The 24,764-nt window shown below is 49.7% G+C and overlaps 1 protein-coding gene across 1 annotated transcript in view; it reads right to left on the bottom strand.

The window, feature by feature from the left end:
* Positions 1–7,957: 7,957 nt before the first annotated feature.
* Positions 7,958–24,764, bottom strand: part of LOC144938213 (titin-like) — a 335,325-nt gene continuing 318,518 nt past the window's right edge. The window contains 14 exon segments of the mRNA XM_078866029.1: positions 7,958–8,433; positions 8,708–9,070; positions 9,408–9,561; positions 9,947–10,470; positions 11,321–11,477; positions 11,614–17,006; positions 17,641–18,234; positions 18,849–19,154; positions 19,294–19,869; positions 20,384–20,683; positions 21,616–21,921; positions 22,398–22,982; positions 23,485–23,787; positions 24,321–24,623. Of these exon segments, the coding sequence (XP_078722155.1) occupies positions 8,135–8,433; positions 8,708–9,070; positions 9,408–9,561; positions 9,947–10,470; positions 11,321–11,477; positions 11,614–17,006; positions 17,641–18,234; positions 18,849–19,154; positions 19,294–19,869; positions 20,384–20,683; positions 21,616–21,921; positions 22,398–22,982; positions 23,485–23,787; positions 24,321–24,623 (10,163 nt within the window). The 3' untranslated portion in view covers positions 7,958–8,134.

Here is a 24,764-nt window from a genome sequence, read left to right as displayed (position 1 = left end):
TCTTCCATGTGCGGGCGCCTTCTTCACGAGCGCACAGCAGCCGTGGACAAGTTACGTGGTGGAGGTGCAATGAGGAACACGGGGAGGGGGGGGGGTCCCGTGTTGGAGAAGGAAGAGAGAGAGAGGTCAATGAGTCGGACATCCTGTAACGATGCAAGTCTTCAAAAGGTTAGTGGTGTGCGTTTATCGGCTTGTGGCATCGGCCGTGAGCAGCTCTCTCTCGCTCTCTGTGTGGTTGATTTGCAATACAGGACATGATTGTTATACTGGTAGGAACCTCCTGGTTACACCAGCCCACAGGGGATTATTGTGTCCGTCCGTCGTGCAGGGAGGGGCTGGGTGGGGAGGGTGGGGCTGGGTGGGGGGTGGGAGGGGAGGGACTGGGTGGGGAGGGGCTGGGTGGGGAGGGTGGAGCTGGGTGGGGAAGGGCTGGGTGGGGAGGGGCTGGGTGGGGAGGGTGGGGCTGGGTGGCGGGTGGGAGGGGTGGGGCTGGGTGGGGAGGGGCTGGTCACCCCGTGGTGCCCTTATAAAACTCAACGTTTAACCTACTCACGCCGGCGTGTGCCTGCCCTCACAGTCGGGCATATTTGCGGAATACACCACGCCGCCGTTGACCCTGGCCATTGACCGAGCAACCCAACGTTCCTACCAGCTCCCTCCGCAGGAATGTGTTTATCTCGTCTCATCGCTCCATTCTCCTCTCGGGTGTGCTTCCCTCTCTCTGCCCAATGCATGATTTGTTGAAATTCGTTGTTTGCTTATAAAGTGTACGATACAAATTATTTATATATTAACGTACAGCCAGCCCTTGTGTCAATCCACTGCTGGATGAATGCCTCACCACACACCATGTCAATCACGGGTTGGGGGGGGTCAGACAGGGGAGACAGCGTCTGTCTCCCCGACAGACCTGTTCTCCACCTGAGGACGACTGCTTGCGTTGTGGCCGAAACGTCGTGAGAATTATTTTATTATGTTTTATTTGTATTATTTCCCTTCTACCTGACTTTACCGAAAGAACCAAGAAGAAGGGGGGAAGCTCGTGAGCGTAAATGTTGCACAAGAGGAATGTGTTGCCTCTTTCTCTCGAGCTGTTCACTCTTCACAGAGCCACAATCCCCCTCTTTGTATCTAGCGATCTTTACTTTCGCTCCACTTGTGCTGTCTGTGCGACGATCTCTAATGCTGCGCATGTAAACACACACACACACAGGCGGTGCCCGTAAAAGGCCCGCATAGTGATCGAAATTTAATATACGGCAAATTATATCATACCCTCTAGACGAGAGTAAACTATATATATACAACTGCCTGCATTTGGCGGTGCTTCTGCCAGAGATGGGATGCAGTAAGAAATGTCTGGGCTGCATCTTTGCTGTATAAATTGTGTGCAGACATTTGGTATCAGCACTCAGGAGTGTTTTGCGACAGGTAAATTGAAAAACAGCAAATACATAAACGTTATATAAACACACACACCACCTCCTATGGCCAGATCACCCGCAATGCACCTTATATTGTCAGATCTCTGAAGCTAAGCGGTCTGAATAGATACAGCCTGAACGGGTGCTGTTATAGGGTGCTGTGAGTAGCAGAGGGCAGCGCAAGAAAAACATTGTACTGTTCGCCTATGCTCCCCGCCTTCACAAAACCCACACTGACCCCAGCTTGGTGAAGCGTGGTTCAAAAACCTCATCGAGCAGTGGATCGACAAACACCCAGTCTGGACCTAGGTCTCCCATTATGTCTCAACTCTGTCGCACAGCCCTGCTTTGCTTAATTTTAATGAGCGCTTTTGGCTGTCATCACCAATTGCTAATGTTAAGCAATGAAATAAATTGCGTGCTGTACTAGTAACGAATTGGCATGTTCCGTTTACGTGACAAACCTTACTAATTGGTTGGGTGCGGTGGTGGCTGGTTTAATGACACATTTATATTTACGCGATCTAACCCAACAAACATATTTTGGACTGAAATTAATGTTTTTTTTTTAATTAAATTTACAACATAATACTGTATCAACATTTTCCAATGGTATTTGAAGATGCCTTATAAAATGGTGTATATTTATAATTAACAAAGAAAATAAGACCATTATTTTCATTTCCAACAACAATTGCAGACAATTTACAATAAAATACTAAAGCACATCGCCTCTTTTTTAACCTTCTTGTAATATATCGGCTGAATTAGCGTCAGCATGAATGCACGATTCCAAGTCCACTTTAAATACACACATTTTTTCAGAAAAAGTAACGATCTATCAGAGGCTAGAATAAGGATAGCCTGTCAACCCTACAGCATATCTTCTATGGTACACTAATAACTGGTATCATCTTTGCCTACTTGTGTTGAATTTAAGCGTCACTCTTTGAAAAAAATGTTGCTAAATTATCCGAAATATTATATATTTGAAATGTTAACATTCAGAAACAAACGTTCATAAGCCTAGGCTTCAAACTCAAACCAGTTAATATCCCCTAATTTTAGTGGAGGCCTATAATGTGAAAAGTATATTTTTTTACGTTTTAAAAAACTTATTTTCTATTTCGAATCTTTTAACACTTCCAGATTATGTATTTTTGTTCTGCCTAATTGCCAAAATATCAACGTCACTTTACCCACGGCTTGTCTAGATATTAGATATGAAATACTGTGACAAGAGAATCAGACCTTCATCACACAGGCTACTTAATATCTAAACGTACTATCGCATGGCTTTAAACAAAATAATTCATGATTTTGATTATGAATATTGCTATACCTGTAAGCAGTCCACGAAGTAATGCGGCGTGTGCAGCTCTTAGCCCTCTGCTTCCACCTCCACCCACAACTTCTTCACGCACAATGCAAACCGCTGCGAATTAATATTCCGCCAAAACCATCTAACATCTGAGCGCAGTACCACTCTTAGTTTTAAACTTAAACAAGTAAACCAATACCGACGAGTATATTCATCACCTTCGCGTGAACAGTTTGCGCACTGCCGCTCACCGCCAGACCGAGTACACAGGCACAGAGGGAACGGGAGGTCACTGAAGACTTTAGACCTGCAATCCGATTAAAGGTGATAAACCAAATAAGCCTTTAATTAGTTGCCTGATTAATGAGCATTTCCTAAATCGCCACGCCACGTGCAGCGAGCCACAACAGATGTGCTATATAAATAAGTTTCACAGGAGTGAATTGGGTGCTATAAATCGTACGCATTAACACATTTCAGCCTCATGTCAATCCACTGCAGCATAAACGGCTACCCCCACCCATGTGTCGGTTATGGCGGTTGTTTGGTCATACTTCACCACGCTGATCGGTATGTGTTGCTGAAGGATGGTGTGGCAGGACCGGGCCAGACAGATAAACCACTCCGCTACTGATGTTAGCCGTAGAGGGGAATAAATCTCGGGTCGCCAGTTCGATAGTGCAAGTTTGGTTACCATTTTACGGCCACCTCTCCCTAGGTGACGTCTATAGTAGTATGGTTTACGCCTGTTATGGGTTGACATGCCTGGCAACCCATACGGTTTAGCCGTATTCTTGTGTAGGGAAATTTAGTTTTTAGGTCCATACGGCGTACAGCCGTTTCAATCCTGGCCAAAAAAAAATGTTTTGTCTATTTGTTTGTGTTTCTACCTTGTGATGGGACTTTGCAGGATGAACGTTGAGATGTACAAGGGGCACGGGGTGACCAATAAGATCTAAATTGGTCTGCAATAAGGTAGGCACTGATAAGGGGTTGACAAATGTGTTGATATCTGCTTGATTGCTATCTGGTGCTGAACACGGATCTGAAAATGCTTGTGAATGCTAAGCGTTGTGGGTCACCACAGTGTAAAATACAGTTTCCTACAAACTACAAAGCGCCTGGCTCTTTAGCTCTTAATCTTTGCCATTGTCAAGTCGTGGAGCAGTTAATGCAACTCGTGTTGTAGTGTATATTCTCTCCCAACATGTGTCCTTGTTTATTCATTTAATTATATTTATATATGTTATTGACTGTCTCCAACCAAAGTTGAACTCATGTACGCATTAGATGAGTCTATCACGGGGTGGGGAAACGACAATTAACTCCTATAGTCTTGTGCATATTACGATTGTAAATATGACCCGACCAATACTCCGATAGAGTAGGAAGCTAGGAACAAAATACACACTCCAACAGACAGTCGTCCCTCCGTATACAAATAAAGGCGTTGTTTTTACACATCTGCCGGTGAACTGCAAGCCATAAGTTGAAGCCAATGAAAACACCGAGTGTTGAAACCAGCCTACCAATCTTTTATTGCTTTTGTTAAACGAAAGCTGCTGAAAAATGCATCCCAAAAAGGCTGTGTTGGTTGATAGGGATGTGCATGTGCTTTTCATTTTTTGACGTGGCAAATACGGGGAACGGTGTACGACCATCGTCTGCTTATTTGTTGTTATAGTACATTACTGTACTCATATTCTCAACGACGACGTGAATGATGATTATGACAGCAGTTAGATGTGTTGCTCTTAGCAGCGGGCCCCCTCGACTGAAAACTGGCCAGATTCATCAAAGGATTTCGCAACACGTGAAGACAACAATTCAGAGCAAAAATAAATCGACAATGCTCCTCGCAATTGTGGGCCGACAGCTTCACCCCCGTCGGTGTCCGTACTGCAGAATGGGTCGATTCAACCCTGTTGATATCGGTACTACGAAATGGGGTTAGTCCTTGTCCAGAACCTTGCCGTTGCTGTGCCCAGAGACGGGAGCTGTCGCTTACCCATGGCCTGGCCACCGCAGTGACGACAACGTGCCGCCAGGACTTGGCAGGGCCTGCCGCTGTTTCCTCGTGGCGCTAGACTCTTTTTGGGACTTCCTTGCTAATACGTTCCAGTGCGGTGCCACATGTTGCGTGGTTGATTGGTGGCGGGGTGGTGGTGGTGTTGGGATAGCTGGCCTGGGCGGGCAATTCCTTTGTCCCGTCCTGTTTTCTGTCCTTCCCCGAGACTCAGCTGGTGCTGTGCCCAAGGGCATGTGTGAGTCTATGCTGTGCCTGTATTGATTAGTTGTTTCTCTGCCATTAATATTTCATGTATTTGCATGTGCTTTTTTTATTTCTCTATTGTCCCAGATGTGTTTCGCGTTCGCTGGATATTTGCAGGTCGCTTTGAGATAGCATGGAATTCAAGCGGTGAATAATTGCAAATGCCTATTCCCCTTTTATGTCTCTCTTTGACGTGAAACAAGGAGAGCTTCTCTTAAAATTCAAAAATATTCAAGAGCTAGCTTTTTCCATTACAGATGCCCCCACCTTCTCCCTCGGTGTGCCTCTGCAAACATGCCCCAGTTTTGGAGACCGTCGTTTACAAACGTTACAGGACAGTGGTTGTTGGCTTTAAGAAATGGACAGTTGTGGACGTTGCAATATGGAAATACAGGTACATTGGAACTGCTCACACACTGGTGCGTGTATATCACCCACTGTGCAGTTCATTACTCTGTGTAAGATGTTGCCGTATAAATATTTGGGCGATGACATGACCGGCCGGTTAGTGTTTGCCGCTTGTTATACAAAATCATGGTTTTGAGTCCAGTGGCCGCCCTGGTTTAGGGTTCCACGGTGGCGAGATGTTAACTACTTCGCCTGGTGTGCTAGGAGGTTGTGGGTTCGATCCAGACCCTGACGACTGTATATTTGGAGTTTGCGTGTTCTCCCCGTGGTCGCGTGGATTTTTCTCTGGGTCCTCCTGTTTTTCCCCTCCACGTTTAGAATGATGCGTTCAGGATATTTTGCTGATATACATTTCCACGTGATAAGCCACTTCTATCATTTGTGACCAGGTCGCTTGTGAAAAAGAGCTATACAGCTCAATGGGGCATACCTAGTAAATAACATTTTTTTTGTAGTTTAGTTTAATACTGAGGATGTATTAACCACAATAAACATGCCGCTTGCTTTAGAGTGGACATTAAATATCATGTGATAAAGAGTAGTAGGCCATATGTGCCGGCATCACGGTCCAAATTGGAAAAATAAATATCCGCCAATTACTTAATTGGGTAAAACTACATAGCAACATCATCCCCCAACTGGCAGACTTCTCATCGGTGAAACACTGCCTTTGTGATAGCCTTGCACTATAACAATGGCACGAATACCAATTTGTGCCCCATAGTTATTATAGAGGTACAGGGTCCGGTTAATGTGTTCGCGAATGTTACTTTTCATCCGATTTTGATTAGAACGTTTCAATAATGCCTCTGTCATTATGGGAACGGCGCTGTGACATAGGGGCCTGTGGTGCATAATTTTTGTTGTTTTTAAAACATAATTTTGTCTACTCTTTGGTTCTTTCGGTAAAGTCACGTAGGTATAAAATAAAATAAATAAAATCACGACGTTTCGAATTGCAACACTGATGATGATTGCTTGTGTTGCAATCGAAACGTCGTGATTTAATTTATTTTATACCTACGTGACTTTACCGAAAGAACCAAAGAGTATGGATGACTGCAGTCACGAAAACTTCAAATTTAAATCATTTTATCTTTTGGTGCTTTTGCTGTTGTTTACGCGGTTTCCGTGCACAGCGATTCGAGATGTACTTGTTTTGAGATAATTTACGCAACAGGAGGCCAAATTGCCAAAGGCAATGTGCTTTGGTTGAAATGTGAATCTGGCCATAACTATTTTGAGCGGTGAGGAACACTCAGTTTTACTGTGTAACAGAGCGAGCGAACAATTACCATTGATACCATAACACACACGCACACACCCTCACAGGCACTCAGAATAAAAACAATACGCAAAATTATGTATCGTATGCTTTATTTTGAATCAATCCACTACATACTAACGCTCAAGGGGGTTCCATAAAATGAAAACAAGCAAAAAGTTATTTCAGGATTGCACTTTTCGGTGAATTGTTATCATTTAGTTACATTTTAATTTTCATAATTTGGATGTATTACATTGAAAATGTGTAATTTTATGCTCAGACGCTTCAAAAACTAGAGTGCTGGTGATGGTTTATATTGAATCAATTGCAAGTTATTAAATTGTAACTAGATAGCGCTACACGGAAAAGTGCAAACACACACACACAAATCACTATAGGGAGTCTACGAATTAAAACGGGGCTCGCAAGGGATGGAGGAGGGGAGAGGGGTGGGGTGCTGGGGATGGTGGGGGGGGTAATGGGAGAAGGAAAAATAATAGCACACGCTAAACCCCCTTGAGGTCGCACAAGTTCAACATGGCGAGATCTGAGCAAGCTGGTTGAGGGTTTGCCAGGCGATGTTCTATGGACCAACGAGCTCAGCGATTGCCATGGGAGAAAAAGTGCCGAGTTGTTTTTGTTCCGTGTTCGTGCAAAGTGCCGGCCGCGTGCACTTTGCACAGCCCGGGAAGGCTTTTAGCAATTTGACTTGAAATAAGGTTTCGTTGCCACGTCCGGTACAGCAGGTAGCTGACGAAGACAGGACCTATTTGAGGGTATAAATAAATCCCATCTTTCAGCTTCCTCTGTTCTAATCTAGTTCCTCCTTGGCTTTCAACAACAGTCCATCACATCACTCCATGTGGTGAGTTCGGCTGTTTTGAGAGAAGCCAGTGGGTTAAAGGTTAAATACACAATAAATATCATCAACAGGGAAATAATCGACCTGTTGAGGCAAGTCTTTGACATCAACCTTGAGTTGAGGTGCAAACTTAAATCATAATCAAGCAGGGTAGTCGCTCTGTTTAGAACTTTCTCCTACTGATAAGGCATTGGCTTTTTAGCTTATTGTCACAAGTTTAGGTACGTAGTCTTACACCCTTTCGAGGGCTATTTTTTTTTACAGTATTTACAAGATAGTTACTGAATAAAATAAATGTCTTGTTACAAATCTCTTGTTACAAATGGCCGTGTATCATTCTGAACAGGTGTCTTTAAAAAAAACACATTTCAGCGTTGATTCGGGTGGCGATTCAGTGGTCAAGTTTACAAACAACGATCATACATATTTACATAAAGTATGGCAACTCGTACGAGTCGACGATTGGTACTGTGCAAAAATAAAGATGCTGAGGATGGTGAATCGCAGCAAGCAATTGATTGTCGTTCCGGTGGTTTCAAGTCCTTTTTTGGTTTTTGTTTCCGTCCTTATTATTTCTCGTTTACACTCGCACAACTTTGACGTTGACGTCCTGGCTGGTGGAGCCCAGGTGGTTTTGCAGCTTGAGGCTGTACCTCCCAGCGTCTTTGGCCTGAACGCTGGTGATGATGAGGTTGGTGAAGTCGCTGGCCGTCTCCACGTGGAAGCGATCGCCGCTCTCCAGGGGCATCCCACCACGGGACCACGTGACACGCGGCTCGGGGGAGCCGTTGAAGGCGCACGTCACCGTGATGACTTTGCCCTCCTGGATGCTCACCTCTGCCGGGAGGGCCTCGATGACCGGGGCAGACTCGTCTTCGGCTGGGGTTTGTCGAAAGAATAACGGGGGGGGGGGGGGGGGAAGTGTTAATTGTTTTGCAGACGTGCAAAGTCATCCTTTGTCACAGTGAGACGTGGAGCCGGTGGCAAAAAACTACAAAGAATAATTGCATTAAGGGAAAAAAAAATGCAATTAAACCTTTGCAGAAAAAATTTACGGTCAGAAATGACAAAAAAGATCGAGAAAGGATTGTGATTGAAAACCATCACGCAAAAAAAGATGAAAAAAACAAAATAATGTGGAATCTCTTTTTACCTGAAAACCCAACAGAGCGAGTGGACATATCGGAAAATCCACTCTTCTGCATGAAACTGCTGGAGCTTGCCATCATGCTGCTCAGAGAGGATGACTCGTGTGCTGCGGACATGCTACTTGCCGACAGGCTCGTCGCTGACATGCTAGTCGCTGACATGCTAGTCGCTGACATGCTAGTCGCAGACGCAGACATGCCCGACATGCTAGACATAGACATCTGGGCGATGCCAGACGCGCTGAACTCTTGTTTAGCCGAGGAACTCATTTGCGACATCTTCGATGAGGTGAGACTCCCTTGCATGCCTTGCATGCTCGAGACATCACTAGACATGATACGCTGTCTTAGTGGCTCCTCTACAAGGGCTGTGGGAGACAGGGCAACAAGGGAAGTTGAGTCATGCGGTTGTTATTCTTCAAAGGAGAAAAGGTTGTTGGTGCAGGTTACATGCTTCTTGTGCATTTCTTGTCAGCAGGGTTTATGTTCCAGTGGTTAGAGGAGGTGTAAACATTCCATTGATAATTATGCAATGCAACTTTAGAACATTGTAATGTGAATGAGAAATTGCGTGATTATTAAACGGTATTAGTTATTGGAGCACGTTCCAATCTCCCGGTTTGTGGAACGCTCGCCTCTTCACGTACCGCAGCGAAACATACAGCTGTAAAAAAAAAGTATCGACCAACAGGTTTGCATACTCACCAAGCACAGTGAGAGAGGCGGTGGCTGCACATTGGCCATTGGTGTTTTTGGCTGTGACAGTGTACTTCCCACTGTCGGAAATTTTGGCATTGATAATCTCCAGGGTGTACATGCTTCTGGAGCGTGTCACCTTGATGTGTGTCGAAACATCGACCTGTTGACAGCAGGCACACCACGCAGCACACAATTCCACGCCCGTCAATTGCTGTAAACATTTCGCCATTGAGATGAAAAAAAATAACATAGAATTAAACAGTATAAATAATAGTTTCCGGTCCTTTGTTAATCCACTGCTGGATGAGGTGCCTCTTCCTCATGCCTTGTCAGTCACGGTGGACTGTCTTGACAATACTTGACGATGCTTGTCAGTGCAGGTTGGTGACGGGGGGTGGGGGGAGAAGCTCGAACCAGTTGAGATGTCACTAGCCACCGGTCTTAGCGGTGGCCGGAAATCAGACTGGGCCGGCCGTATTCATAGCGCAGTTTGCGAAATAGACCACTGCGGCGAACAAAACGACGTATCAAGAAGTAATACTCACAGGCACGTAGTCCTTCATCCAAAAAACTTCTGGCGTCGGCTCACCCGCAATCTCACAGGTGAGCATCACATTATCCCCTTCGTTCACGTTCTGAGACTTTGGCTGGAACACGAAGGTAGGGGTGTTCTTTGTCGACTGAATGAGGGTGATGTCAAACAGGCACTTTGCAAGGCCGAAATCGGTTCTTGCATCGCAGGTGGCGATGCCCTCCTCCTTGGCAGACACCCTCTTGATAGTGAGCGTGTTGTCATGGCCGGACACTCCGAACTTGTACGCGTCGCAGTTCACAACCTCAAGACCGTTGATGGTCCACCTGATGTTAGAGGCATTTGGGATGGTGGCCCTAAGGGTGACCGCCTGGCCCTCGACAACAGACATTTCGGTTCTGCTTGTTGCCACTTCCGTATAGGCAGATGCCGACTCCTCCTTCACAACTTCTTTCTTTGACACTTTTTCCTCTACAATCTCGGATGCTAGGGACGCCTTCGTTGACGTTTTAATGACTGCAGTTGTTGCTTTTGTTTCTGTAAAAAAAAAGGCAAAGTTCCAAAAGAGTACATTTTAACAAAGGAAATAAACTCTAAATCTGTATTAAATAATAATACAAATAAAAAGAATATTCTCTATTTCGTTGATGTTGATGTACAGCAACAGATCTAATTTTACATTAAAACTAATAATATATAGCTCTTTGTCGAGCCACTTCTAGATGAATGCCTGCCCCGTGCCATGCTTGTCATGGGGGTAGTTTGACCAAACTTAACCACATTGGTCAGTGACACTTGGTGAAAGGTGCGCCCAGGACCGGTTCAGATAGCACTCGACACCAATGTTAGCCGTGGGTGGGTTATCAAACTCAGGTCGCCGGGTTCATGAAGCGCAGTGCGATAACTTCAGGGCCACCCGCTATACCGCCACAACACCCGTGTTGTTAATAAAAACACATCATCCCACTGGGTGGCGCAGTGATTGAGCGCACGGCTCGCAATCGTAAGTGCTGCGAGTTTTTAGAAAAAATCGTCGTATCTCTTGGGTTGATAAAATAGCAACCACTGTGTGGGTATGTCAACAGTGGTTGTCCTCTGCAAAGACACAACCACCGTCATGGCGAATGTGGGATTTTCACCACCGCTTCCCGTGCCGCATTTGAGACAGGAGCTCCATTGAGTGGACTCACGTTTGACTTTGCCCATTTTGAATTACACATTTATTTAAAACGGCTAACATGGATTGTTTGAACAACGTAAACAAGTTAATAATTCGGTTTAGAATATAAATATTGAAAAAAAAACACGTCAAAAATGTTTATCTTGTTCCGCATTTTCGTGTACTACAGCAGTGTTTGGTTACTACTGTGTAGAATGTGAGACCTACCTTTAATAGTCAGCCTGCAACTCGTTGTAACTGACCCAGCAGAGTTGGTAATTGTACAGGCATACGTGCCGCTGTCAGATACTTCCGTATCATAGATTTCCAGATGTTTCCCTCCATTCTCTTGAAACAGTTCGTATTTTCCTCCCTGAGTAATGGTCTGCATAACAATACACAAGAAAAAAACACATATGAAGCAATGAATGTCATAGCAAATTAACGTAATACTTGTCAAATAACCACATGGTATATGATATATTTTGAGCTGTAGTGCCAGGGCACCACATAACACATACCTTGCCATTCTTGGTCCATGAGACGCTCGGTCTTGGCTCTCCAGTCACGTGAACAGAGAGCTTCGCAATGCTCTCCGCCTCGATCGCAGTGTCCTTGAGCCCTACGGTGAAGGACGGCTTGACTTCCTTCTTCTCCGGAGGGGGAGACTTTATCCGTATCGGCGACATGATTGGCTCGGGTGACTTGACTTTGCGTGGTGAAGTCACCGGCTCTGGAGACTTTATCCTCCTGGGGGACGCGACGGTCTCGGGAGATTTCACCCTCGCCTCGGGCGACTTGACTCGTGAAGCCGGCGCTTTGGGTTCGGGCGATTTCACTCGAGGAACGGGCGACTTCACGCTGGGCGTTGACGCAACGACGGCCTCCTTGACCACCTTCTTCTTAATGGTGATTGTGAACGCTGCCTCGTCGCGGCCTTCCGAGTTTTCGGCCACCACCGAGTAGGAACCTTCGTCGGAGCTCTGCACCGAGGAGATTTCGAAGGTGGAGCTGTACTGCGTCATCTTGACCGTGTGGCGCCCTCCCGTGGAGATGGTCTTGCGCTCGTGAGACCACGAGAATGTCGGAGCGGGCTCTCCGTCCGCGTTGCAGACGAAGCGAACCGTCTCTCCTTCGTTGACCGTGACAGACTGAGGCTTGGTCGTTATCTTGGCACGGTGGGTCGCTTTCACCGGCTTCGCGGGCTTCGTTTCGGCCGTCTTGACTGCCTTCACGTGGCTGTGTTCAGCACGGTACCCCTCAGAAACCATCTTTGTCTCCCTGCTTTCCGAAACGCTCGACGATGACTCGTGGTACTCTCTGCGCTCCACACTCTCCGCAGACCGCTTGAACGTCTTCGTGTGGTACACCTCGGACTTGGTCTGGTCTGGGACGAATTTCTTGGGAGCTTCCTCGTCCTTCCGGCGCGAAGAGAAGGCCGTGTATTCTCCGGATGTCACGTCCAAGGTCGCGAAGTCAGATGCCTCGCCCTTGTAGTTGGAGCACATGACCCGGTAGGTCCCGCTGTCCTCAGCCTGGCAGTCGAGCACTTCCAGCGTCAGCACACCGCCCAGGTTGGTAACACGATACTTGTGGCTGTCTTCCTGCAGGAGCACCCCATTGTGCATCCACTGGATGTCAGCCGCTGGCTTAGACTGCACGTTCAGCGTGAACCTCGTGTTGTGGCCCTGGGGCACGCGGTGAGAGCGCATCCTCAGCGTGATGCGTGGACCGTGGTCTAGGCTGAATGGCTGCTGTGAGACCACTTCATATTTCTTCTCCGTCGTCCGCTGAGCCTTCAGCGAGGATTTCTTCGACTCGTACCGGGACAATATGTCATATCTCGCCGTCCTCTCGAACCGCGACAGAGAGCTCTCCCTGGAGTCGCGAGGCACGGGGCTCGGAGATCGTGGGCGGGTGCGCTCGGGTGTCGGAGACCTCCTTTCGATCACCTCAATCACCACTGGGCTCACGGTGCGTTGGTGGCTCCTGATGAGCTCTGAGGAGGGCCGCATGAGTTCTACGTAGTCGGGGGAGAGAGATCTTCTGCGTCGAAGGAATCGCGAGATGTCGTGGGACACCGCGATGTCGTGGGATCTTGAGACAGCATGAGAGCTCGAGACTGCGTGAGAGCTCGAGACTGCGTGAGAGCTCGAGACTGCGTGAGAGCTTGATACTGCGTGGGATGCAGATGTTGTTGACAGCATGGCGCTTGCCGAGATGTCTTCCGCTTCAATTCGCCTCGTCACCTCGTGCCTTAGGGAGGTGGACCTGGACTTCTCTTCCTTCTCCATTCTCTCCACTTCGCTTTTGTACGAGGACAGCATCTTCGTGGTCTGGTACGGACGGAGGAGTTCTTCGTCCTCTTTCTCATCCAGAACTCTCTGCTTTTGCTTTACAGGCTTATAGACTGCCTTCTCGTGGCGTTCCCGGAGGTCAGCGTAGCTTGCGGTGTACTCTTCCCGCTTCGGAATACGGTAGGCCGAATAACGTAACTGAATATCCTCTTCCTCCTCGTCTTCCTCTGCCGTGTACTTTCTCGTAATGCGGCGGCGCGGCGGCGGCGCCTCGTACGACGGCATCCGCACCGGGGAGTAGCTCGGTGGCGACGCCGAGAAGCCGAGCTCCAGCTCGTCCTCCAGACGCATCCGCTCCTCCTGCACCCTGCGCAGCTCCAGGTAGTTCTCAACGGGCAGCAGGAGCTCTTCGTCGTAAAGGTCTCCCAGGGATCTCCTCCTCCTGGGTCTGTACTCCTCTTCGAAGTACGGCGACGGGGAGCGACGGGCTGGTCTCACCGTCTCCAGGTCGTCTTGCGCCAGCGTCGGCAGGCGCCACCTTGGCCTGTACTGGTCGGTGAAGCGAGGCAGCGGCATGACGTAGAACTGCTCCCACCTGGAGAGGCGGATGCGCTTTTGCCTCTTGAGGATGTGCCTTTCCATCGGCTCTGGCATTTCATAGGCGTCGCGGACCTTCCTGTACCACTTCATGTCCGACAGCGGGACGAAGTGCTTGATGAGGTTGTCCTCATCCATCGCGGCGGCATCATGGACCCGCGCCTGCGGGATTTCGTAAGGCATTCGGATTTCCTTCTTTACTTTCTTCTCCTCCTTCTTGATGGTGTATTCGCCCTTCACGTTCTTCGTGCTGATGGCCGGCTTGTAGAGAATCGACGCCTCGCGGAGGGCATCCTTCGCCACGGACGTGAGAGTTACGTTTTCGACGCCCGACAGAATTTCTGCCATTCTCAGCGTCTTGTCCACGTGCTTCTGCACCTGCACTTCCCTTTCGGTGTCGCTTCTGTACTGGCGTCTGACGTATGTCATCCTCTCGACCTTCAGGTAGGACTGGCAGCTGGCAGACCCCGCGCTGTTTGTCGCGGTGACTCTGTAGACGCCAGAGTCCTCTGGGAAGGTTTCTCTGACGATAAGAGTGTAGTAGTCGAGGCCTTCGTGCACAAGCTCAATGTGGTGGCTCGTAGACAAAGGCTGGCCGTCCTTCTCCCAGTGCAGCTCTGGCCTGGGCACTCCACTAACCCTGCAGTCGAAGCGAACGGTTTCGCCTTCCATGCATTCGGCATTGGCCAGCAGGCGTTTGAACATCGGTCTGAGTGTGTTGTCCTCCGTCACCGGACGAGGTGTGACAGTCAGTTTCGCCTTGCAGGAATCCTCACCGAACTTATTACGAGCACCGACGCCGTATTCGCCGGCATCGTCCATGGTGACATTGTGGACAATGAGCTGGTACAGGCCCTTGTCTGTCTCCAGGGTGTACTTCTTGTTGTCAATATCTGGCTTAATCTTCTGACCAGCACGGTACCAAGTGACACGTGGCTCCGGGTGGACTGTGATGGTGACTCCAAACCTGACAGTGTCGCCAATGTAGGCGTTGCGGTTATACAATGGCAGGGTAAACTCGGGAGGCCTCTCCAGCAGCCTGGTGGTGTCCACTCTGCGCTTGATCTTCTTGGTACGACTCAGGTAGTGCTGCTTGTAATCTCTAGCTCCCTTAACAAACAGGTCCGCATAGGAGCTGTCCTCGCCGTAGTCGTTGACGACCTTGCATCTGTACGTGCCGTCATCTGCCTTGTAGAGGTCCTTGATGCGCAAAAAGGCGACGCCTTCTTCGTAAGTGATTTCATACTTCTCGTTGCTCTCGAGCTGCCTCACGCCATGATACCACGTGACCTGCGTGGACTGGTCGTAATTCTCGATCTTGCAGGTGAAGGTGGCGCGGTTGCCCTCCTCGGCGCAGTCGTTCCAGATGGACCCAGCGATCGGACCGATGTCAATGTTGGCGATCTTTGCCTTTGTGGTAGAGACACCCTTCTGAGACCTCATCGCTCCTCCCATTGCGATCCTGGCCGCGGAGACGGTGACGTTCCAGTCCTTCTTCACCAGGACTTGGTAGTATCTTCTGTGCTTCACCGTCTTGATGACCTTGGTGCTCATCTTCTCGGTCTTCTGCTTCAGCCACGGGTGCTGGAGGGCTTCGGCAGCGGTCATACGGCGCCTGCGCTCCTTGACGAGAAGGCGCTCGATGAAGTCCATGGATTCGACCGACACCTCCTTGAAGGCTTCGTGCTCAAAGTTGTACTCGGCGTTCTCGATGCTCTCAATTGTCTGCTGGTTCGTTTCTGCCAGGAATGGATTCACGCCGCTCAGCAGGACGTAGGCTAAGGTTCCCACTGCCCACATGTCGGTTTTAGAACTGACCAGGTCATGCAGATGAATTTCAGGAGCGAGGTACTCTGGTGCACTGAACTGGGCTTTGATGTTGTCACCAGGCTTCAGTATTCTTGCCTGTCCGAATTCGACAAGCTTCACGCGCGACGACTTCTTGCTCACGTAAATGATGTTCTCAGGTCTGATGTCAAAGTGGCCAATGTTCTGACTGTGCAGGAATTCAAGGGCTTCGCACACCTGTTTGATGTACAGGATGACGTCCTTCTCCGTTAGGTCTACCGTGAGCATGCGCTCGAAAATATCCTGGCCCGAGATGAACTCATAGATCATCACCACCTCTTCGAGGCTCTCGAACGTCTCGTGGAGGTTCAAGATGTTTTCATGACGGGCGACGTTGTGAATTGCAATTTCTTTCTTGGTGGACCCTTGGTCGGCACCCTTCACCTTCGCAAACTTGGCCATGTACGTCTTCTTGCTGCTGATCTCGACGCAGCGGTGAACAATGCCAAACTGACCGCGGCCGAGCTCTTCCGCAATTTGGTATTTCTCGTGCAAAACTTTGGTGCTCGAATTGGCGGCCTTCGATGTCTGGAAGGAGGCGCTCTCGTCGACCTCGAGGTCATAGTTCAGCATCCTGGCCCGGTCTTCCTTGGTCGTGACGGGGTCGGTGGGCTCGGAGGGCTTGCTTTGGCCGAACTTGTTCTCGCCGATGATGCGGAACTGGTAGCTCGTCTTTCCAAAGAGGTTTATCACGGTGTAACGGCACTCCCTGGTGGCCACCACACGAACCCAGCGATCCGCGGTGGTGGCGCACTTCTCCACAATGTAGTTGGTGATTCTGCTGCCGCCGTCATTGGCGGGCGGTGCCCATTCCAGGCTGACGGAATCTCTGGTGACTTCCGACACCTTGAGGCCACGGGGAGGATCGGGGACATCCGCGACATCCAGCTCGACGGTCTGCTGGTCGATGCCGAAGCGGTTCTTGGCGCAAACGACGTAGAATCCGGCGTCGGATCTTTCCACTCCGCTTGTGAACACGAGGGACGTGAATGACCTGGTCACGATGACTTGGTATTTGCCGTTGTTGTCGAGCAGGTCTTGCCCCTTCTGCCACGTGATGACGGGGTCTGGTTTGCCGCTGAACGGTATCTTGATGCTGATCACCTCTCCACGGAGAGCGTGCACAGCCCCCATGCCCTCCAGGTGCTTTGGCAGATGAATCTTAGCTGGTACTGTAATAGAAATATAGACACATCGAAAATATATGAAATTTAAAAGGTGCATTACTTAAAAAGGTCAAAAAAGGTAAAGGTGCAGCCCTGCATCTGCTCTCTTACGCCAATGCTGGTGGAAGAGTCTCCACTAGACAGAGCCCTCAATAGGTTGTTTTGGCCTACTCTTCCACGCTGCCTAAATATCTTGTATGAGTTGGGAGTTCCCACACTTTACCCCACCACACACGACCTAACTGTCATGTGACCATTCATGCTGTCGGATTGGGGGAGGGGTGGGAATGATTTTAAAAAAAATCTCCATTGTTCCAACTTCCGTGCTTGAACCAGTGACCCCCGGATTGCAAATCCAGTCTGCTTTAAGCATTACACCACAGCAGCACCCCACACAACATGTTTCAAGTAAGAGTCTATAAAACCAATATATTGATCTATTGCCTTCAAACATAGCACTGACACCTTGTCCTACACGTGCAAAGGTAAAAGGTGCAGTCCTGAAATTTCTTCCCGACGCCACAGGTGGCATAAGAGGAGCTTTCACAAGAAGGAGTCTCTGCTACTCTTCCATGCTGGCCACGATCAGACACCCGTAGAGAGATTTGCACGTGGTGGCCGTGTGGCAAATGATACGCACCTTCAACGTCGAGGGAAGCCGTAGCAGAGATAGATCCTCCCTGGTTGGTCGCGCGGACCTGGTACACGGTGGAGTCGTCTTCAGTGACTTCGGTAATGACAAGCTGGTGGTATCCACCCTTGAACTCCTGGATCTTTATCTTCTCACCGGTGGGATCCAGCTCCTTGCCCTGCTTGTACCATTTAACAATGGGCTTCGGGTTGCCGGAAACCTTGCACACGAACGTGGCATTGCTCTTGTACTTGATATCGAGGTTGCGCAGCTCTTCCTTGAACTTGGGTGCCTGGATAGGCTTGTCGGACTTGGGGACGGCCGGATCAGAAACCTCGCTCCAATCGCTTTCTCCGCCCAGGTTCTCACACTTGACGCGGAATTCGTACTCCAGGCCCTCGATGAGGTTGGTGACGCTGTAGACGGTCTCGCGAATCTCGTCGGTGCTGACCGAGATCCACTTGGTCTGCTTCTTCTCGCGCTTCTCCAGGAAGTAGCTGCGGATCTTGGAGCCGCCGTCACTTGCCGGCTGCTTCCAGGATACGACGACGGAATCCTGGGCGATTCCGGAGACGACTGGCTTGCCTGGCGTGCCGGGTTTACCTGCGTAGGGCAAAAGTAACACCCAGACGACGCGGTGAAAACGAATCGACGCAGGGAATCCATCGGGCACTAACATGCAGAAGGTGTATAACGATGCATTTGTTCATTGGATAACATTGATCGTTAAGCTCACTATACATGCACTGAATAATGTGTGGAATAACATTCAATGTTTCCTCATCCGTGTACATTGTATGGAATGGGTTCGCCCCTGCAACCACTAGAGGCTGCTACATTCACAGCGTACAAAAAAATGGTTCCTTGAATCACATTCCTGCTTTGAATTGTGTCAATTCAAAATGCCATTGGTGCGGGAGGAGACTAATCATTACAGCCTTAAATTAACGTTGAATAATATACAGCCCTATTACGATCGACTGCTGCATGAAGGGTTTCCAACATGGTGTGGGTAATTAAGGTGATTTGGCTATACAGTACTTCACCACACTGGTCAATGCCGGTTGGTGAATGGAGGCCGAGAAACAATTCAGATTTTAGAAACCACTGATGTCAGCCCATGGCCGGCAATTCATCTCGTGTTGCTGGGTCCATAACCACCGCGCCACCACTTCCCCCCACAAAAAAAACAAACGAAGCCAAGTTGTTGTTCTTACCGAACGGCATCTTCACAGCAATCACGGAGGATGTCTCCAGCGGCTGGCTGACACCCAGCTGGTTCTGAGCGGAAACTCTGAAGTAGTACGCGGAGTTCTCCGTGAGCTGCGTAACTCTGCAGGTGGTGCTGGCGATGGAGGATGAGACCAGATGCCACTCTTCGCCTTCCTTGGCCTCGCGCTTCTCAACGATGTAGTTGGTGATGGCGGATCCGCCAGTGTCCACCGACGCTTTCCAGCTCAGCACGACAGAATTCTTCAGCTCCGTCTCGGCAACGAGTGGCCCCTCGGGAGTGTCGGGCTTATCTGTGACCAAAACACACAAAGGTGAAAATAACAACGCTCAGTCAGGCATAGCTCACGGCCGCCGCGGCTGTTAAATGCATCGTGCGCGCAACAATTTTGGCGACAAATTCAACGTCGCGAAGCGGAGGTGCACTCTCACCTTGGATTTCGACAGGAATCACGGTTTCTACGGTTCCGAAGACGTTGCTGAGCATCACTTTGTATTTGCCGGTGTGCTTCTTGCGCTGGACATTCTTGATGACCAGGTGGGTGTAGCTGTCGGTGTTTTCGATGGTGGCGTCCTCGACGTCCTTGAGCGGCTTCTTGCCGTGGAACCAGGTGATGGCGGGCATCGGTCTTCCGATGTAGAACACGTGGAGGCGGAGGCTCGTGCCCACCTGTACCCAGTACTTCTCCTTCAGAGGGTAACCCGGGTGGAATTGAGGAGTGGCCTCGAGCAGCAGCTTGGCGCTGCTCTCGATCTCGCCGGCGTCGTTGACGCCCTTGCACGTGTACACGCCCTCGTCCTCCTGCTCCTCCGTCATCACGGTCAGCGAGTGGTTCCGGCCGTCCGAGGACATCTTGTACTTGCGACTCTGGTTCACCTCCTTGCCGTATCTGTACCAGTGCATCTCGGGCAGAGGCTTGCCGACGATCTGGCACGACAACTTTCCAGCCTCGCCGAGTTTTGTCGTCACGTCCTGCAGTTCTGCGCGCAGGGCTGGTGCCTCGGCAGCTGAAGGGGGAACAAAAACGAATCGGTTGATTGACTGGAATGTGAAATACAATGAGGGGCAAGCTGCAGTCCTGCAATTACTTGCTCGTCACATTGCTGGCAGAAGGGGATTTGAGAATCCTTTGTTTCAACTGCCATGCCTGGATATTGAATCGGATCGCAAGTCCAGTGTGCTAACCATGTTATCATTGCAGTATCAAAGTGAGAAAAAACGATCCCCTTCTATTATCTGGGGAAATGTCGATTAAGGTCTCGTTTTGGTAGGGTTCTGCATTGGGATGTTTGACCAATTCAATTAATGAGTAGTTTGCCTTTTTGGAAGGAAACCAGAGTACCCTGAGAAAACCAACGCATACGAAGGGGCAACATTCAACTCTCCATACATATTGAAGAATCGATTGCGACACTGTCATCTCCTGGCCACCACGCATCCGGTGTGCAGACAAGGACATTGACTTTTTTTTGTTATTGACATAAACTCAATGCACCGATTAAAAATAATATCGATCCTTACATGTCAATTTCGTCTTGATGGCGACGGGAGTTCTGCGCGGCCGGCTGATGCCGGTGACGTTCTCGGCGGACACCCTGAACTCGTGTTCAGTGGCCTCCAGAAGGCCACCCATCGTGAACTGCTTCTCTTGGATCCTCTCCTTGTGGCATTTCTTCCAGGTGGCATCGCTGGTCTGGCGGTACTCCACCCAGTAGCCCAGGATCTCCTTTCCTCCGTCACATTCGGGACGCTCCCACTGGATGGTGATGCTGTCCTTGGTGACGGACACCACCTCGATCTCACCAGGTTGGCTCGGTTTGTCTACGTGGAGGGGAATGAACAAGCAGAGCAATCCACCAGGTTACAATTGATGTCTTTTCTACAGGCGTGACGCTCACTGCGCTGAGGCCAATCGAATACAACAAAGTCACTCTGAGGTCAGAATCAGTCGGTTATATTTATTCATATTGGAGGAATCCGATGAGCTATAAAGCTCTTTTTAGCAGATGTCGAGCACGACGTGAAATTGTCACTGCATTTCAGCGTGGTATATCTGACACACTGGGGACTGAGGTATAGGCGGTTTCGTGGCAAGTTCAAGATAAGTGAACATCTACGGAGAATGGCTGTCGCGCAATTAGATTAGCTGACACAAATAGAAGCCAAGACTGCTCTAGACGCGGGGAAACGCCTCGCTGTGCTTAGAAGTGAGCGCATGTACAGGAGATCAAGAACACGTTGCTGCATGTGAAAAGGTCAGATTCGTGAACACCTACAGAGGTGGACATTACCACCTCGCTCAAAATACCACACTGGGTGTGGACAGTTATAACTGGTTGGGGGTGGATATGTGACAGTCGAATATGTGGCAGCGCGCCGTATAATGTGTACATATGTTGAGCTTCTTTCGCATCGTACGCATACTGTATGTACGTTTGTTGCACTTTATTTTGCACCGTACGCAGCCAACCATGCTAATCGGAGGTACGGGTAGAGGACAACAAACTAAACACAAAAAGCAGTTGTAAAGAAGTAAGTTTTCAATCTACAGGAGGTTAGTCCAGCTGCCTTGTGATCCCCAATTCATTGACCCCTCACATTTGTTTTTATCCTCTGCATATTTATTCATGACTTTTAAATAAACGTTACTTAAGAAAATTAAATGGGGAGTGTGGGGGAGGGGTGTACGTTGATAAGACGCCCGGACCACCCTGCAGAATAACATTGACCGAACGACACCGCGTCCCACTCACCGAACGGATCTTTGCAGATGGTGGATTCTGTCGGCTGGCTCGGCTCGCCAAGCCCGATGTCGTTCTGGGCGAGGACGCGGAACTGGTACTCAGCGTCCGGCACCAGGCCGGTGACGGTGTACATGGTGGTGGTGACGTGCGTCTTGTTGTGGCGCACCCACTTGTCCGTCATGGACTCCTTGCGCTCAATGAAGTAACCTGTGACCCGGGAGCCACCATCGTCCTTGGGCCTAGACCAGCACAGGCTGACCGAGGTCTTGGTGATGTCGAGGATCTCCGGAGGATTGCTCGGCGGCTCCGGTGGGTCTAGTGACACAAGTGTGACAAGGAGAAGAAAAAACTTTTGAGTTTTAAATCGCAATTTTCGGCGCGAGCAACTATGGTTATAAACAAACAATGCTGGTATACTCTTGTGTAGAATGCCCATCAGCTGACTTGCTGACCAAAAAAGATTTTTTTCTTAAATTCGTATCCAGTGAAAGCGACTTTTGTCTTTGTTATTGCATTGGCCACAATCCACCATAGCAATGAACGTCATATTTTTACCGATGCGTACGGTAGTACGATGTGTTCTCGCGTTGTACATTGTTTTGCTCGGCACAATGTCCGACGTTTCTCTCCGATGCAATCCGAGGAGGACACATCGGAGAGATTATCACACGTTGAATCTTTTTTCTTTTTACAACACAGGCCTCTCTACGAGAAAATTTTATCTGCCAAATTATTCATTAATTCCAGTGCACCCACGACAGCAGAGCACGGCAATGCCAGAGCGCACTTACTCAGAGGTGTCTTTGGCACGACGGGACCTTCGGACTTCAGCGACTTGCTGTAGCCAAACTGGTTCTCGGCGGTCACGCGGAAGTGGTACTCGACGTTCTCCTTGAGACCCTTCACCACGATGGAGGTGTCCTTCACGCGCGAGTCCACGGTGTACCAGGCGTTCTTGGGCACTTCACGTCTCTCCAGGATGTAGCCCAGGATGTCGGAGCCGCCGTCGTCCGACGGAGCCTTCCAGCTGACGCGCATCGAGCGCGCCTGGATGTCGTCGAACTCCAGGGGGCCCTGCGGCGTGTCCGGCCGCCCGATGACCTTCACCTTGATGTAAGCCACCTTCTTGCCGCACTTGTTTTCCACGACCAGATCGTAGGTGCCCGAGTCTTCCTTGTCGGCGTCCGTGATGACCAGCTCCGTGAGCGTGTCCGAGGAGGCGATCATCGCACGCTTGCTCACGTCTCGCCCGTCCTTGGTCCACTTGCAGATGGGCATGGGCTTGCCCTTGATGGGCACGGTGAGCTTGATCGCGCTGTTCATCCTCACCACCAGGCACTCCTGGTACTTGGCGTCCAGCTCGAAGTCGGGATACTCTGCGCAACGGGTTGACAAGCAAAGGTTGTTCGGTTATTCAAATAAAAAAAGACTCGCGTAAGCGATACGACGTGCAGTGTTCAACTATCGCTCTTTATTCCCCATTCTATTTTATTTTAAAACACGATGAGCACAGTGGATATGAATACATGAATACAAAACAATTCCATGCGGAAATTTGTCTCTCCATGTAATTTTTTTTATCAAGCCCAATATGGCCCATAAGTCATTGGAAACTTAGTTTGAAAAAAATTATACGATATACAGCATTCTTTAAAATAACAATAAAGGTAAACACGCAGACATTAAATTACTTGGCTGACACTACTGCTGGCAGAAGGGCCTGCCCACTCGAGTGAGCTCTAGAGTTTCTCGCGAGAAAGTATTTGGCCTACTCTTCCATGTTGACTACAAAATAACGATGTGATCTATCAATTTGGTGGATTAGAAAATAGAAAAAATACAGTAAAAAAAAACCTCAAAACTCCCGAGTAGCCTTACCGAGCATCTCCGTGACCTTCACGGTTCCGGGCACGTCGGCCGGCTCTCCGGGGCCTCCGAGGTTCACGGCCAGCACGTGGAAGCGGTACTCTGCCCCCTGCGGGAGGTGGGTCAGCGTGTACTCGCAGATCTTGGTGGGCGTGGTGTTGCACTTGGTCCACTCGTACTGGTCGACCTTCTGCATCTCGATGAGGTAGCCCGTGACCTTGGAACCGCCCTCCTCCTCCGGCGGGCTCCAGGCGAGCGAGATGGACGTGCGTGTGGTGTCCGTCACCCTCGGGTTCTGCGGTTTGCCCGGCGGGGCTGCAAGTGGGAGGGCGTCATACACAATGTTAAGCTTGCAGTTGAGGCCGCGCTGTCGTGGCCGTGCACGTGGCCTGCGATCCGGCACTGTGGCCTCCTCCTCGTCGCGTCTCCGAGTCGTTCTCTCTCTGCGAGTACCCAAACTTTACCCCACCGTACGAGACCTGCCGATCGACTATCTGTGGCGTACCCATTTATTTAATTCGCGATGACGTTACCTTTGGAGTCACACGATGAGATGTGTCACGTGGCGCACGGTGCGTGACATCACGTGTCATGACAATCACCAAATGTTGGTCAACCGTTTCATCAATTTGGCCGGTTTTGGAAAGGGTAAGATGCTAATTTCAACACAACTTAAATTAAATCATCTTTATTAATATGTTATTATCTTCACGATAGTTATCATGATCACCCCTCCTCCCCCCACCCCTGCTATTTACAGATGGACAAACAGATAGACAGAGCTAATCATCCTTAACTGGGTGGAGGGGGTGGGGGCAGAGATAAAACCCCGCACTGCAGTGGCTTACCAATGGGATCTCTGGCCACAGTCGGTTTGCTCGGGCGGCCGGGCTTGCCAACGCCCCTGGCGTTGATGGCCGTGATGCGGTGCTCGTACTCCAGGCCCTCGATGAGGCCGGTGGAGCGGAAGCGGGTCATGGTGGCGGGCATCTTGTTGGCGCGGACCCAGCGGTCCGATTTCACTTCCTTGCGCTCGATGATGTAGCCAGTGACCGGCGAGCCGCCGTCCTCGCCCGGTTCTTCCCAGGTCAGGGTCATGCCGTCCCGCGACGCGTCGAAGGCGTTCGGGGTTCCCGGTGGGCCCGGTATGTCTAGAGGACGGGGGGGGGGGTGGGGAGGGTGGCGGTTGTGAGGACGGAGGGCTCGGAAAACGCTCTATCGTGGGACATCGATGGGAAAGGCAGTGCTTGCTGTGACAGAGTGAAGTTCAACACATTTTTATTTAATCATTA

Source organism: Lampetra fluviatilis, chromosome 21, assembly GCF_964198595.1.
Source record: "Lampetra fluviatilis chromosome 21, kcLamFluv1.1, whole genome shotgun sequence".
In the NCBI taxonomy this organism is placed as follows: Eukaryota; Metazoa; Chordata; class Hyperoartia; order Petromyzontiformes; family Petromyzontidae; genus Lampetra; species Lampetra fluviatilis.
This window is presented reverse-complemented; position numbering and strand designations above follow the sequence as displayed.